General features: G+C 35.6%; 1 protein-coding gene and 1 long non-coding RNA gene across 30 annotated transcripts in view; one reads left to right on the top strand and one right to left on the bottom strand.

The window, feature by feature from the left end:
- Positions 1-10,402, bottom strand: part of LOC103091885 (uncharacterized) — a 29,070-nt gene extending 18,668 nt beyond the window's left edge. Inside the window, exons 1-3 of one of the 2 annotated variants that reach the window (XR_008915344.1) lie at positions 9,883-10,402; positions 7,736-7,821; positions 7,091-7,616 (exon numbers count right to left, since the gene is read on the bottom strand). This is a non-coding gene — a long non-coding RNA (uncharacterized LOC103091885). Of the gene's footprint in view, positions 1-7,090; positions 7,617-7,735; positions 7,822-9,882 lie in introns of those variants that run through there. The other variant, XR_008915343.1, reaches the window with a different exon arrangement.
- FNBP1 (formin binding protein 1) overlaps positions 1-17,552 on the top strand; it is a 190,783-nt gene that overhangs the window by 88,061 nt on the left and 85,170 nt on the right. For 27 of the 28 annotated variants that reach the window (XR_008915342.1, XM_056812555.1, XM_056812550.1 and 24 more), the window contains exons 2-4: positions 2,643-2,758; positions 10,771-10,827; positions 11,610-11,757. Coding sequence is in view for 27 of the 28 variants with exons in the window: in XM_056812555.1 (XP_056668533.1) it covers positions 2,643-2,758; positions 10,771-10,827; positions 11,610-11,757 (321 nt within the window). In the remaining variant the exon portion in view is untranslated. Of the gene's footprint in view, positions 1-2,642; positions 2,759-4,769; positions 4,855-10,770; positions 10,828-11,609; positions 11,758-17,552 lie in introns of those variants that run through there. The other variant, XM_056812556.1, reaches the window with a different exon arrangement.

Here is a 17,552-nt window from a genome sequence, read left to right as displayed (position 1 = left end):
AGTAAGTGATCAGTTAACATCATAACTCCAATCATATCTCTATTGCACTGTGATCAATCATATATTTTTCTAATGCATTTCTGTTTCCTCAGTTCTTTCTCATAAGTTCCTCTGGATTGTCTCAATAATTAAATTGCTTCTAGTAGAAAAGTCTATTGCATTAGATTGTGCCCTATTGTATCAGGCTCTGTGTACAATATTCTCCTGGTTCTGCTCCTTTCACTCTGCATCAATTCTTGGAGATCATTCCAGTTCACATGGAATTCCTTCAGTTTTTTCTTCCTTTCAGCACAATAATATTCTGTCACCAACATATACTATAATTTATTGAGCCATTCCCCAATCAATGGATATCCCCCTCATTTTCCATTTTTTGCTACCACAAACAATAGCTCTTATTTTTTTATTATCTTTTTTTTTGACATTATGTTTTTTATTTGGTCAATTTCAAACATTATTCCTTGGTTACAAAATAATTTTCTATTCCTCCCACCCCTCCCCCCACCCCTCCCATCGCCAACGTACAATTCTACTGGGTAAATAGCTCTTATTTTTAAACTTAAATTAAGTTAAAATTTGGCTCACTTCTCTATAAAATGAAGCCTTTATTAGAGAAACTTACTTTAAATCCCTTTCCCTCCCCTGAAAGCTGTTTCCTGTTTTCCTTCTAATTTTGGCTACATCGGGGTTGTTTTTTTGTTTTTTTTTTTTGCGCAAAGGCTTTTTAATTTCATGTAATAAAAATTATATGTTTTACTTCCTGTCATCCTCCTTATATCTTGTTGGTCATAAACCTTTCCCTTATCTATTGATCTGGCAGGTAAATTTTTTGAAAGCATAGAGTTTCTAAGAGATGATGTAATAATTCCTTTCTCTGGGTAAAAATCTATAGTATAAAGATCAATTTAATTGAAATTTGGTTTTCGTAGCTCATGAGGCTGAAATATCTTTATTAAGAACACATTGTTGATTTAGTACCAGCAATATTCAAGTAAGAGGGGGCAGCTGGGTAGCTCAGTGGATTGATAGCCAAACCTAGAGATGGGAGGTCCTAGGTTCAAATCAAGCCTCAGACACTTCCCAGCAGTGTGACCCTGGACAAGTCACTTAACCCCCATTATCTAGCCCTTACCACTCTTCTGCCTTGGAACCAATATATAGTATTGATTCCAAGACAGAAGGTAAGGGTTTAAGGAAACATTCAACTAAGACTTTGCTTGAAAGTAAATATTTTTAAAAATAATCAATAGTTTTATGTTGATACTTGATTGGATTCTTGATATTGTATATGCTAGGACTAAAGAGAAAATGAATACTGACATCATAGTCAGGAAGAAATATGCAGATATATTGGTCTCTACACAGCAGAGTATTGGGGTGATTTCCAGAGTCTTCTGCTGTGTAATTTCTCCTATTCTTTTGTCTGTGAAAACTTTATATATAATATGACCTTTTACCAGATTTTCAAACCATTAAAGCCAATGTGGGTGAGGTCTCAAAGAGGGAGGGAAGTTTATGCAGGAGGAGGGAATTTGTGACTTTAAAAAAATGGAAAAGAGAAGAGGGGAATTATTTAGAATCTTGAGTAAATATGGTAATTATGATATTTGTTGTAATAAAGAAATAAGAATAACTGTGATTGATATATACTTGTTTGACTGGACTTTTCTCTCAATCAAGTAGCTTATACTGTTCTTTACTCTTATTATCATGAATTTAATTTGATAGATAGCCTAAGATTAGATATGTTTATTTCTGTTCCTTTAAGAATGTGAATTATTAAAGTTTTCCTTGTTTGAATTTCAGTCTTTATGGTTCCCAAGACCTAGCCAAACTTAGCATGTATTTTTGTATCAAAGTTTTAACTAAAGCAACAATTTCAACTAAAACTTAAGATTTAATATTGTATTTAAAGAATAATCAAAAGAATTAATTTGGACATTGAGTGACATATTTGCTATAATGTGTTATAATGATATCAGCTACAAAAAGTCAGGAAATAAAATGTGTTGTAAAAGAGTTTTACTAGCTCTTTTTTTTTTTTTTAAACCCTTACCTTCTGTCTTGGAGTCAATACTGTGTATTGGCTCTAAGGCAGAAGAGTGGTAAGGGCTAGGCAATGGGGGTCAAGTGACTTGCCCAGGGTCACACAGCTAGGAAGTGGCTGAGGCCGGATTTGAACCTACGACCTCCCGTCTCTAGGCCTGGTTCTCAATCCACTGAGCTACCCAGCTGCCCCCCTAGCTCATTTTTAAAGACAGAATTTTGCTTTCATTCTAAAAGTACCATCACCAATTCCAGACATTTATTTTGAGTCTCCACTCAGATTTGTGGTTAGAATATTAGGCATTAGGGTGATTTTGAATGAAAAAGAACAAAAACAGAATTACTGGTAAGATCTTATGCCAGTCTCCAAATAAATTGTTTATGACAATACTGTTCCCATTGGCATATGTATTATGAGCAAGGCAGCTATCAAATTAAATTTGGTAATGCTGATTTTAAATGGTTCATTGTAGCTATAATCATGGGAAATATAAGGAATATTTCTTGTGTTATAGTAGTGTTGTGGAAATCATTATTTTAAGTTCTGCCAAAAGAAAACAAAATTCTAAACTGTCTGCCTCTTTGTTTTTTAACAGGATCAATTTGACAACTTGGAAAAACACACCCAATGGGGAATTGATATTTTAGAGAAATATATCAAATTTGTCAAGGAACGGACAGAGATTGAAATCAGCTATGCAAAGCAACTTAGGTAAGTTGATATTGAGAAAAAGAATTATATTAATAACTATAAAAAGATCTTAAAGACTTAAGAAATGTATATGTAGTATATAATCATGTTTGAATTTGCATAGCCTTTGAATTATTTGGTTTTTCTTAAGTCTAAAAAGAATATATTGTTTTAATAATAATTATCCATTTTTTAAAACAAAATTTTAACTTAAGCTGTGAGAAAACTAAAAGCTCAGTCATTATGTTAATGATCAATTCCTTTTATGTTTTCTTGTTAAGCATTGAGGCAAATAATATTAAAATGTGTAGGGATTTGTTATCTTTGGATTTTAATCCAAATATTTTGGTGATTTGTATGGAATTTAAAAATTATTTGTAAATCTGAGTTTATTGAGCTTTAACAGCTTATGGGTATATATGATCCTTATTTACTTTGGTATAGAATTTCAATGGTTTTTATGTTGGGTAGAACCTATTTAAGTTCCTAAAGATTATAATAAATTAATGTCTTTATTTAGGTCAGTTGTGTGACCTAAATATTTTCTCTCTTGAGTCAAATAACACTGGATTGTACAATAATTATACAAGAAATAAAACTAAGATAACATAATTCCATTATTTTAATGGTGATGTTCTGAAGTAAACTATTTATAATTTTTCTAATTCCTATTCTGCTTTGTAGTAACATTAGAAGCTAGTATAACCTATTATTTAGTGGCAGGCAATTCCTGAAAAGTAGTCATACAGGCTTCTCTTAAGGACTTCTACTGAGATAGAACCACTGTCTCCCCAGGCAGAACATTTCACTATTGTACCACTCTGATTATTTGGAAGTTTGTCAATTAAATTTGCTTTTCCGCAGCTTTTCCTAGTTAACAAGTATAATTTCTCTTTTATATAATAACTCTGTTTTAAGACATTTATCATGTTCATGTTAATCTTTTTTCAAGACTAAACATTTTTCTTGCAACTAAACCTCATACTACTGTATGTCAAGTTCTTCACCATTCTGGTATGAATTCTAAAACTATTCCACCCTAATCAGACCATACTTTAGAGGATCTGATTTAGCTATTTCCTGATCAGTAACAATAGAGATACTTGGACTAACAGAATCAGGTCTTGGGAACTCTACATTTCTCCACCCTCCTGAGTTTAACAATAGCAACAGACATGTGCAGAAAAAGTGGACAGACCCCTGTGAGGTCCTAAGTCAAACTAAGCTATCATTGGTACAGATGAGACACAGAAAAGTGACGTAAAACTGTCTATATAAGGCATGTCACTGGCTCTCTTCGCTCTCTTTCCCTGGAGAGGCAACTCTGGCTGGCAGCGTGCTAGGCATTCTGACATCTTGGAGTGGTAGCAGTTATTTGTCTGGGTTTTGGCAGTGAGTTTGCCCTTGAGCTGATTCAGCTTTGGGCATTTTGGCTGAGCCCATTGGAGTTCAGGCAGATTCTTTTCCTCCTTACTCTTCAAAAAAACCTTACTTTCTAGATCTCCTAATCTTCCTACCCAGTACTAGCCAGGCAGGAGAAATCCTACTCTTTCCTTCTTCCTTCTTCTTAATCTTCTACACTATATCAATTAAATCACCACAAATTTCCAGCTGACTTGGGTATTTTATTATTTGGGATTTTCCCTTGGGACATTCTCTACTAAGCATGCTCCATTGAAATACTAATGAAATATTCTTAAATTCATGTAATTTGGATATAAATCCAGCATTTAGAACAGAAAAGCAAACAACTTTTGTAAGAGAGTTCAGCAGGCATAATATCTAAACAGCAGCTCTGAATGAAACAAGATTGGGAAATAAGGCCAACTTTGTGAAGTTGGAGCTAGATACAAATATGTCTTGAGTAGTTACCCTGATGAGGTGCATCAGGAAGCTGACATATATTGCAATCACATCTAATCTCATCAACAAGCTGTTATGAGGAGGGTTAAAGGAAGTGTTCAAACTAGCTGTTGTATTAGCATGGGGGACTTTGAAAAGCAGGAACTCAAAGTTCAGCTAATTGGGGGAGTCAATATACGGTGACACTTCCTTCTTTCCTCCCCTCCCCCCAAAATGAGCTGTTACCAATGGAGTCAGTCAGTCTAGACTAAAGGGTAAGTCAGATTTTCCTTCAGCCTCCTTCTTGTAATGATGGATTTTTTGAATCTCCCCTCCTAATACATAGACTCTGATTCATGTACTATTATAAATTAAGATATCTAATTTATTTGGGTATAAAGGATTGAAAGGGTAATGGAAAAGGACAGTGGGAAGAAGAGATCCCTAAAATATCTTCCCTATATAGCTTTTGAGGGTTTTGACCTAAGTAATCTTCTTCAGAAATAAGCTCTGGGTTCCTTTAAGAGAAAAGAGTCTTCATCCCAAAGATTGGCTCCAGTTGAAAATTGAGATTTCTGTTCAAGCAAAGAATTGAGAGATTTTGGATATTTCCAGCCAAGTAATTCTCCTTCCCAGCTCCCAAGAGGCCAAGATGAGAAGAACTTTGATTTTTCTCCTCCAACTGCTTTTGAGCGTGGCTGGGATTCCATCCCATCCCCCCGGGTTTTGTGAGGTTCCATTTGTTCCTCTTCTGAGCATTTCTTCCAAATTCAAATCTTCTTTCCTTCTGGATCATTTCCTTGTACACAATATATATGAAATAAAAGTTCATTGACTTGCCAATGGCTTCACAGCTGGGAAATGTCTGTGGCCAGATTTGAATCTAGGATCTCTAGTGTCCAGGCCTGGCTTTCTATCCACTGAGCCACCTAGCTACCCCAATTCTGGGTGACTTTAATGCCAGTGTAGGCATGTAGATATGGAAGGTACTCTCTGAGAGGAAAGGAGTTAGAAACAACAGCAGTAGTCATTTACTACTGTAATGGATGGGAGAATGGAGTCACCCACTATGTTTATTTTGAGACTCGGGAGTGAGAGAAGTGGGATGGAGCCAGAAGATGGAGAGGGGGGATAGATTGGTCCTCCCCTCTCTTTCCACAGTGAAGACAGCACAAGTTGTCTTTTAGAGGGACAGAATGTCCCTTCACTGCCTGAGTTGAGTCAAGGACTGCAGCTGACTCTCCCTCTTTGGGGAGAAAATATAGCTTTCCTCCCCAAGCTTCAAATTTCTTCCTGGGTATTATGAGGCAGGCAACTTGATCTATAAAGAATAATTCTTTTATTCTAAAGGGACACTCAAAGACAGGGAGAGTAGAGTTATTGAGTAAGAGAAGAGGGAAATAGAAGATCCCTATTAACTAACAACTGACCCTCCTCCCCAAATCCTGAAGTTCTTCCCCAAATCCTGAGGTTCTGGCTATTTCCCTGACCCTCCTTGGTCAGTTGTGATTTTTATCCTGACTTCTCTCTACCCTAATTTTAACATGAAGTTCACAGGACGACTTTAGGGAATAAAGAAAGGAAAGTATTCTTTGGGTGGATGGCTTTATAATAAAGTCCCATCCACTCCTTTTATCTTCAGCTGAATCCAAGGGTTTTAGCTTCCCTGAGATGTGGTCACTGCTCTGGAAGTCTTTTGTCTCAGAGATTTCTCTTGGACCACCCACTCTTGAGGAGCTCCCAAAGACAGATGAAGTAACTGCTTTGAATCTTCTTAGCTCTTCTGTTCCTTGCTCGTCCCCCACTTGGGTTGCTCTTTTATATGCATAATCTGATTTTCCTCTCTTAGGTGTCTCATAACCTTTTCATCACCAACAGTGTCTTCTGTTTACCTAAATGCAACAAAACTTCATGGGTGTACCTTTGCAACAAACATTGGCTTTTGATGGACTATGTCATCATAAGGAGAAAAGACAGACAAGGTTTCAGAATGATGAAGGCAATGTGTCATACATAGTACTGTACCTATCATAGGCTTATCCTATCCAAGCTAAACATTCACATTCAACAAAAGCAACGGTACTAAGGAAGATGACTACCAGAAGCCTTGTCAATTGTTTAGAGCACTTTTCCACACACTAACAATTAGTTGCTGACTTGGACAGAAAGCTGAGCCAACACACAGCAGGCCATAGTAGAGCAGAAAAGAAGTGGGCAGTTTTCAGAGATCGCAATATTTGCTCATCTGGACCAGAGTATTCACAAACATCAAGTTTGGTTTGACGAAAATGATAGGAAAATTTAGAAGCTTCTAAATGAAAAACAAGAACTCCACAGTGTTTACTGGCAAGATAGTTCATCCATCTCTAAGAAGGCAGTGTTTGACTCCATCAGAAGTAAAGTGAAGGTGAAATTTAGAGAGATGTAAGATCCTTGATTCATTAAGAAGATGGATAAAATTCAGTTATACACTGATATTAATAATCCAAAGCACTTCTTTAATGTCTTGAAAGCTATTTATAATATAAAGACCTACGGTGCATAACAACTACAGTGATCCCTTCCACACTCTGACTTTCTCTATTTTGATTTTGATAGATCACAGTTTGGCATAAGAAATTAAATGGGAATTTTGCAGAAGTCATGGACAACATGCAAAAGCCAGCCTATGACACAGACAAAGTTTAGAAACAGCAATACATACTTAACCCAAAATTTACAATTAGGTACTATAAACATCCCATAAAAGAAAAAAGAAAAAAATTCAGACTTTTTCTCTGGCACAAAGGGAGGCCCAAAAAATTTTATGTGCATTTCTGGGTATTGTGGGTGTGAATGAGGATGAAAACAGCATTAAGGTCAGTTACTACATTGATGGTAAATTATTTAACTTGAAAAGATTATAAACTGAGACTAAAGTGGAGGGAGAATTGGCACATAATTTTCTATTTGCAGATGATTGTGCACTTACTATAGTCTCTGAGAGCGAGATGCATCAGGGTATGGATCCATTCTCCACTCTTTTACTAATTTTTGCCTGATAACAACAAGAAAACAGAGGTGCTTCTTCACCAGTCAGCACTACTCAGGCCATATATAGTATCATTGGTTATAGCAAATGGGGAAGTTTTGAATGCTATGGAAAAGTTCACTTACCATAGCAGTGTCCTTTCCAGAGATGTCCACATAGATGATGACATTGAAACATGCATTGCCAGACCTAACTTGGTGTTTGAGAAACTCTGTAAGCAAATGTGAGAGAGAAGAGGTTTTAGGTTGCCTACTAAATTGAAGTTCTACAGAGCTGTTATGATGACCTCTTTAATGTATGCCTGTGAAACCTGGACAGTATTCTAGAGACAGGCAAGGAAACCAATTTTTTTCCATTTGAATTGCTTAGGAAGATTCTAAAGATCACCAGTGGGGGCAGCTGGGTGGCTCATTGGATTTAGAGCTAGGACTAGAGATGGGAGGTCCTGGGTTCAAATCTGATCTCAGACACTTGCTAGTTATGTTTCCCTGGACAGGTCACTTAACCCCCTATTGCCTAGCCTTTACCCCTCTTTTGTCTTAGAACAAATATGTAGTATTGATTCTAAGATGGAAGGTAAGGGCTTAAAATTGATAGGTACCAGAAACTGAGGTCCTTTCTGAAACTGACCTGTCAAGCATTCAAACTCTACTGCAGTGAGTACAACTCCATTGGATTGGCCACATTGAGTGCCAAACATATATTTGCCTAAAAACTATTTTTCAGAGAACTCACATAAGGCATAAATACTCAGCATGAAGGTCAGGAACAATATAAGGACATTTTCGGGGTCTCTCTGAATAACTTTGATGTTGATTGGCAGACATGGGAGACACTGACAAATCCAGCCTAATGTCCCCACATTAAAGAAGGCGCTGTAAGAGCAAAGCAGAATTGCAAAGACAATACCAGCCAATTTAGAACCTTACATAATTATTCCATAGAAAATAATTTTATCTTTATTACATGTATCCTACTTTAGATTTAGTTCAATTTACCATTCATCTCTTTTATTCTTTTTGGGATAAATTGATTGTATTGGTCATACAGTTAACACATTGAGCATCTATGTCAACTTTTAGTCATTAACTTCTGTTCATATGGAGCTGTTAGTTTCCTTCAGAAAACAAATGCCATATGTGACTCAAAGTTGTCAAAAGATTTCGTTTTATCCAGCCTTTCATCTCACTTCCCAGGCAACACCTTATTTCATTTTGTTCTTAACCAAAGTGATAGGATTGGGCACCAGGATAAAGATTGAGGTGTTAACTGTTATATTCCAGGAACTGTTTAAACCTTTCATTATTGATTTTGTAAGGGTGAAAAATTAGGTTGGGGACTAAATATAAGAGAAATGTGGTTGCTGAAATTAATATATCTCAAGTCAAAATGATTTTTATAGTAGTTTATTTTTAAAATAGAGAGAAAGAGTGAAAGTAGAGAAATGAGAAAGAGGGCAGAGTAAGAAATCTAGCTTAACAAGCTAGAGTATTTGCTCCAACCCTGGCTTTACTCTGGCAGTGCTCCAAAAGCCCCAGCTGGAGGGCCTAGGGATAAATTAAGCAAGGGCTCCAGTCATGTGGCCTTCTCCTCCAAGATGGGGGAGGGGGCCTCTCTGGACACTAGTCCCTCCAGGAGCCAGGAAAGGAGTCAGCCTTTTCACTCACCCACATGGTAATCCTAAAGGAAGATCTAACAGCAATCCAAGGTCCCAAGCCTCGTTTGAAGGAAAAAGTGGTGGTCACACAGGAAGTTAAAACTACTTTTTTTTTTAATGTTATTTAGTCACTTTAGAACATTATTCCTTGGTTACAAGAATCATATTTCTTTCCCTCTCTCCCCTCCCCCCACCCTTTCCCGTAGATGACGTGTAATTACACTGGGTTTTACATGTGTCCTTGATCAGAACCTATTTTCATGTTGTTGATATTTTCACTAGGATGTTCCTTTAGTGTCTGCATCCCCAATCTTATCCCCCTCGACCCATGTAATCAAACACTTGTTTTTCTTCAGTGTTTCTGCTCTAAATTAACTAATAAAATAAAGGCTCATCATGTTCTACCATCTCTCTTGCTAGTATGCCTTCTAGCTTACTGAGTCTTAATGGCTTGCTACATACCCTAGACTCCTATTCATTTTCATATGGTCTGCTAATGCTATGGTGACTTTTTGAACCTTGTGCTTTTTTCAGTCTACCTCTGTACACTAAAGGTCATGAGGCTTGTCCATTTCCCATATAGCTGACTCTCCTTTAATATTTTGTCTTACCTACCTAGCATGTGAGCTCCTCGTGAGAAGGGATTGTTGTTTTGACCTCATCAATATTTCTCCTCTGCCTTCATTGGTATTTCACTTCTCCTATAAGATTAATATTTTTAAGTCAGTGTTCTATAATAACATTCTCAAAAATGTATTTCTATGCTCTATGACCTTTTTTGTGTGTGTGTGTGTGGAAATGAATCACTGATTTTTTTAGATTTTAATGCCTTGATTATTTTTTTCAAATCCTTACCTTCTGTCTTAGTATTAATTCTAATTGGCAAAGGGCTTGACAATTGGGGTAAGTGAATTGCACAGGGCCACATAGCTAAGTAATAACTTGGTTCTTTTTTTTTTCTTTTTAAAACCCTTACCTTCCATCTTGGAATCAACACTGTGTATTGGTTTCAAAGCAGAAGAGTGGTAAGGGCTAGGCAATGGGGGTTAAGTGACTTGCCCAGGGTCACACAGCTGGGAAGTATCTGAGTCCAGATTTGAACTTAGGACCTCCTGTCTCTAGGCCTAGTTCTCAATCCACTGAGCTACCCAGCTTCCCCACCTTGGTTCTTTACCACACTTATTCGGCAATAATCTGAATTGTTACATCTTTTAATAATGAATGGGAATTAATATAATAGCTAGATGTTTTTGCTTTTCTTTGCTTGACTTTTTCCTCTCTTCTTTGTCCTTTAGGACCTGGACCATATATAGTTTTTAAAAATTTTGTATTTATGCCCAGTAACTAATTCAAGATATTATATATTAGTAAATGTATTGGTTCAATTGTTCAATTTTCTTTCAAATATAAAAAAATAAAAATCTCACTTCATTTTTCAATTGCTAGAATCATAACAATAATTTTGTCACCTCAGGCTAAATATATATATTTTTTTGATTATAGGAATCTTTCAAAGAAATATCAACCCAAACGGAATTCAAAGGAAGAAGAAGAATACAAGTAAGTTTATTGTCAGTTTGTCTCCATAACATTGATGTTGATTATCCTTTGAGAAGCATGCGCTTCTAAGTTACGTTTAATTTTACCTTAATTTAAAGTTTTGAATGAGAAAATATAACTATTTCCATTGTAAACCTACCACCAAAAAAGAGCAAACAGCAAAACAGAATAAATTTTTTGTCAATTGGTCATGTAACAAATTGTTTTTACTACTAATAAAGCCCCAAAAGAGAGTAAAGGGGATTCATTCTATTCACATTTTCCAGTTGGTATACATTAACAATTATAACAATATATATATAATAACAATAATATAGACAAGAATAAATTAAATACATAACCCTAGCAGTTTCTAGGAAAAGAAGATCATTGATTTTTGTCATCATAGTGTTCATAATGTAATACTTGTACTTATCAATTGTAAAATGTATATATTAGTCATGCGGTACTTGGCAGAAACACTATTAGTGGAGACTTTTATAAAATATCAACTCCTATCCCTGAAGCTACTTTAGTTAGATAAGCAGTGAAATTATCTTAACTCTGACAAAATCATTAATTAGTTTTTTAACCTTTAGTTAAATAATGAGTCATTTTGGTGAAAATGTTTAATGATTTATCTGTATGCTCTTTTGGGAAATTTATAAATTAACTTGTTTTAATTAATATCCCCTGTAGCATAGCACTAATGGATAATGGAACAGACTTGTAGCTTAGTTAAAGGGTATATTTTTATAAGTAAATGCAATAATAAAAATTTCTATTTCTGTTGTACTTCACAGGTATACATCATGTAAAGCTTTTCTTTCCACTTTGAATGAAATGAATGATTATGCAGGGCAACATGAAGTTATTTCAGAGAACATGACTTCACAGATTACTGTAGAGTTAACTCGATATGTACAGGAACTAAAGCAGGAAAGGAAATCGGTAATGAACTGTTTTTTTCTTTTAATTTGAACCATTTCATGATATTTGTAAATGTGAAAATAATGGGTAAGGAATAGGATGTGATGGGTCCAAATTATGGGGGATAACATTGAAACTCGTCTTTGTCTTTAAGTACTTTAAAATGTATTTGAGGAATTAAAAAAGGTTCTTAAAAAGATGGTAATAATAATAAGCATCATGCCATATGGAGAGAGGGCCACCCTTAGAAATATTTAGAGCTGGGTTCAAATTCTAACTCTGACACATATTAGTTCTGTGAATTGTTCAAATCACTTATTCTTTATTGTCATCCAAGGGACTTTCTCTAAGTTGCAGATGAGTTGCTGGTCTGATGTGGTGGAATATTTTCATAACCCAGGTTCATTGCATTGATGCAAGATCTAGGGGAAAATAAATAATTCACATGATTAAGTGTTAAATGGACTAACTGGTCTACAGAAGTTAAAGTGAAATAAAGGTAATTGAGGAGAAATTTTAAGTGTTTCCCATCAATTCTTGATATTTTACATTTTATCCTCTTCTAATTTTATTCTACCCAATAAAGTTCTTGTCTTTACTTCTCACAACAAAAATTGTTCCCAATTTTGGAATGGATGAAAGTAACAATATTTCTCCTTTCAGTGAATACATTTTGGGGCACGATCAATAGAAAAGTATTATATTTAAAATAAGAAACCACATATTTTGTGTACATGTTAGCTTTTTGAACTAACTAAAGATATTATCATTGGCTCAGCCAGTTTTCCTCTTTCTAAATCTTACTATGGAAACTGAACTCTACTTAGTGCATGATTTAGGGTGTTGTTAGTAGAGGGTGCTGACAAGCCTGTCTTTGAAGATAGCAATAGATTACAATGAATTCTTTGTTAATGAATTTAAAATAGGAATTTTGTATTTGTCAGAGCATCAATATAGACAGCAGTAGCTGTTGAGTTATAATCTTAGTCAAAGTCACATTTCTTTGGAAAACTAACTAACTTTATAATAGTAAGGTGAGGTTCATTGCACAGATACTTAATATCTACAATAGGAGCAGATAAAAAGTCCAAACCCTTGAGTTGGACCAGTCCTCTGCTTCCTTTTCTTTCCTTGGCTTTTCAGAGTATTATACTTTCATCCTGTTTGTTCAGTAGATTATGTTTTGGGTGAATATAGTTATCTATTCCTATTGACTGGCCTTTCTGTATGTACGTAGTTAAAATTTCAGTCAATTTCCCAAGTAGAGCTTTGTACATTTATTTTTAATTTTTTTTTCATTTGAATTAGTTTATTTAGTCAATTTAGAACATTATTTCTTGGTTACAAAAATCACATTATTTCCCTCCCTCCCCTCCACTCACCCTTCCCACAGCTGATGCGTAATTTCATTGGGTATTACTTCTGTCCTTGATCAGAACCTATTTCCATGTTGTTGATGTTTGCACTAGGTTGTTCATTTAGAGTCTACATCCCCAATCATATACCCTTGAACCATGTATTCAAGCAGTTGTTTTTCTTTGGTGTTTTTACTCCCACATTGTTTCCTCTGAATGTGGATAATGATTTTTCTCATAGATTCCTCCAAGTTGTTCAGGATCACAGCATTGCCACTAATGGAGAAGTCCATTACATTCGATTGTACCACAGTGTATCAATCTCTGTGTACAATGTTCTCCTGGCTCTGCTTCTATCACTCTGCCTCAATTCCTGGAGGTTGTACCAGTTCCCATGGAATTCCTCCAGTTCATTGTTCCTTTGAGCACAATAATATTCCATCTCCAACATACACCACAATTTGTTCAGCCATTCCCCAATTGAAGGGCATCCCCTCATTTTCCAATTTTTTGCCACCACAAAGAGAACAGCTATGAATATTTTTTGTACAGATCTTTTTCCTTATTAATCTCTGGGGTACAAACCCAGGAGGGCTATGGCTGGATCAAAGAACAAGACAGTCTTTAGGGCCCTTTGGGCATAGTTCCAAATTGCCCTACAGAATGGTTGGATCAATTTACAACTCCACCAGCAATACATTAATGTCCCAACTTTGTCACATCCCCTCCAGCATTCATTACTTTCCTTTCCTGTCATGTTAACCAATCTGCTAGGTATGAGGTGATATCTCAGAGTTGTTTTGATTCTCATTTCTCTGATTATAAGAGATTTAGAACACTTTTTCATGTACTTATTAATAGTTTTGATTTCTTTTTTTTTTCACTTTAAACTTTATTTTATTTGGTCATTTCCAAACATTATTCATTGGAAACAAAGATCATTTTCTTTTCCTCCCCCCCACCCCCTTCCCACCACCTCTCCCATAGCCGATGCATGATTCCACTGGGTATTACATGTGTTCTTGGTTCGAACCCATTTCCATGTTGTTGGTATTTGCATTAGAGTGTTCATTTAGAGTCTCTCCTCAGTCATATGCCCTCCACCCCTGTATTCAAGCAGTTGCTTTTGATCAGTGTTTTTACTCCCACAGTTTATCCTCTGCTTGTGGATAGTGTTTTTTAGATCCCTGGAGATTGTTCAGGGACATTGCATCGCCACTAATGGAGAAGTCCATTACCTTCGATTGTACCACAATGTAGCAGTCTCTGTGTACAATGTTTTCCTGGTTCTGCTCCTTTCGCTCTGCATCACTTCCTGGAGGTTGTTCCAGTCTCTATGGAATTCCTCCACTTTATTATTCCTTTTAGCACAATAGTATTCCATCACCAACATATACCACAATTTGTTCAGCCATTCCCCAATTGAAGGGCATCCCCTCATTTTCCAATTTTTGGCCACCACAAAGAGTGCAGCTATGAATATTCTTGTACAAGTCTTTTTCCTTATTATCTCTTTGGGGTACAAGCCCAGCAGTGCTATGGCTGGATCAAAGGGCAGACAGTATTTTATCGCCCTTTGGGCATAGTTCCAAATTGCCCTCCAGAATGGTTGGATCAATTCACAACTCCACCAGCAATGAATTAGTGTCCCAACTTTGCCACATCCCCTCCAGCATTCATTACTTTCCATAGCTGTTATGTTAGCCAATCTGCTAGGTGTGAGGTGATACCTCAGAGTTGTTTTGATTTGCATCTCTCTGATTATAAGAGATGTAGAACACTTTTTCATGTGCTTATTAATAGTTTTGATTTCTTTGGCTGAGAACTGCCTGTTCATGTCCCTTGCCCATTTATCAATTGGAGAATGGCTTGATTTTTTGTACAATTGATTTAGCTCTTTGTAAATTTGAGTAATTAAACCTTTGTCAGAGCTTTTTATGAAGATTGTTTCCCAATTTGTTGCTACCCTTCTGATTTTAGTTACATTGGTTTTGTTTGTACAAAAACTTTTTAATTTGATATATTCGAGATTATTTATTTTACATTTTGTGACTCTTTCTAAGTCTTGCTTGGTTTTAAAGCCTCTCCCTTCCCAAAGGTCTGACATGTATACTATTCTGTGCTCATCTAATTTTCTTATAGTTTCCTTCTTTATGTTCAAGTCAGTCACACATTTTGAATTTATCTTGGTGTAGGGTGTGAGGTGTTGATCTAAACCTAATCTTTCCCAAACTGTCCTCCAATTTTCCCAGCAGTTTTTATGAAATAATGGATTTTTGTCCCAAAAGCTGGGATCTTTGGGTTTGTCATATACTGTCTTGCTGAGGTCACTTACCCCGAGTCTATTCCACTAATCCTCCTTTCTGTCTCTTAGCCAGTACCAAATTGTTTTGATGACCGCTGCTTTATAATATAGTCTGAGATCTGGGACTGCAAGGCCCCCTTCCTTTGTATTTTTTTTTCATTATTTCCCTGGATATCCTTGATCCTTTGTTCTTCCAAATGAACTTTGTTATGGTTTTTTCTAGATCAGTAAAAAATTTTTTTTGGAAGTTCCATGGGTATCCACTAAATATCCACTAAATAGATAGATGAGTTTGGGTAGGATGGTCATTTTTATTATATTGGCTTGTCCTACCCATGAGCAGTTAATGTTCTTCCAATTGTTCAAGTCTAGTTTTAGTTTTGTGGAGAGTGTTTTGTAGTTGTGTTCATAAAGTTCCTGTGTTTGTCTCAGGAGATAGATTCCTAAGTATTTTATTTTGTCTAAGGTAATTTTGAATGGGATTTCTCTTTCTAGTTCTTGCTGCTGAGCTGTGTTGGAAATATTTAGAAATTCTGATGACTTATGTGGGTTTATTTTGTATCCTGCAACTTTGCTAAAGTTGTTGATTATTTCGATTAGCTTTTTGGTTGAATCTCTAGGATTCTTTAAGTAGACCATTATATCATCATCAAAGAGTGATAGCTTGGTCTCCTCATTGCCAATTTTAATGCCTTCAATTTCTTTTTCTTCTCTAATTGCTACTGCTAGTGTTTCTAGTACAATGTCAAATAATAGAGGTGATAATGGGCATCTTTGTTTCACTCCTGATCTTAATGGGAATACCTCTAGTTTATCCCCATTGCAGATTATGTTAGCTGATAGTTTTAGATATATACTGTTTATTATTTTTAGGAACTACCCTTCTATTCCTATGCTTTCTAGTGTTTTTAATAGGAATGGGTGTTGTATTTTATCAAAGGCTTTTTCTGCATCTATTGAGATAATCATGTGATTTTTGTTGGTTTGCTTGTTGATATGGTCAATTATGTGAATGGTTTTCCTAATATTGAACCAGCCCTGCATCCCTGGTATAAATCCTACTTGATCATGGTGAATGACTCTTCTGATCACTTGCTGTAGTCTTTTTGCTAGTATCCTATTTAAGATTTTTGCATCTATATTCATTAGGGAGATTGGTCTATAATTTTCTTTCTCAATTTTTGGCCTGCCTGGCTTTGGAATTAGTACCATGTTTGTGTCATAAAAAGAATTTGGTAGAACTCCCTCTTTGCTTATTATGTCAAATAGTTTGTATAGTATTGGGGTTAGTTGTTCTTTGAATGTTTGATAGAATTCACTGGTGAATCCATCAGGCCCTGGGGATTTTTTCTTAGGAAGTTCTTTGATGGCCTGTTGGATTTCTGTTTCTGATATGGGATTATTTAAGAAATCTATTTCTTTTTCTGTTAGTCTAGGCAATTTATATTTTTGTAGATATTCATCCATATCACCTTGGTTGGTATATTTATTGCCATATAGTTGGGCAAAGTAGTTTTTAAATGATTGCCTTAATTTCCTCTTCTTTGGAGGTGAGGTCCCCCTTTTCATCCTTGATGCTGTTAATTTGCCTTTCTTCTTTCCTTTTTTTAAATTAGATTGACCAGTACTTTGTCTATTTTGTCTGTTTTTTCAAAGTACCAGCTTCTAGTCTTGTTTATTAGCTCAATAGTTCTATCACTTTTGATTTTATTAATTTCTCCCTTAATTTTTAGGATCTCTAGTTTGGTTTTCTTCTGGGGGTTTTTAATTTGTTCGTTTTCAAGTTTTTTGATTTTCATGTTCAATTCATTGATCTCTGCCCTCCCTAATTTGTTAATATATGCACTCAGGGATATGAATTTTCCTCTGAGTACTGCCTTGGCTGCATCCCATAAGGTTTGAAAGGATGTCTTGCCATTGTCATTTTCCTCAATGAAATTATTAATTGTTTCTATGATTTCTTCTCTAACTAACCGATTTTGGAGTATCATATTTAATTTCCAATTAATTTTTGATTTGGCTCTCCATGTACCCTTTTTGATCAATATTTTTATTGCTTTATGATCTGAAAAGGTTGCATTTATTATTTCTGCTTTTCTGCATTTGAGTGCCATATTTCTGTGACCTAGTGTATAATCTATTTTTGTGAATGTGCT

The sequence above is a fragment of the Monodelphis domestica genome, chromosome 1 (assembly GCF_027887165.1).
Source record: "Monodelphis domestica isolate mMonDom1 chromosome 1, mMonDom1.pri, whole genome shotgun sequence".
NCBI lineage: Eukaryota > Metazoa > Chordata > Mammalia > Didelphimorphia > Didelphidae > Monodelphis > Monodelphis domestica.
Note: the sequence above shows the minus strand (reverse complement) of the source record. Positions and strands in the feature narration are given on the sequence as shown.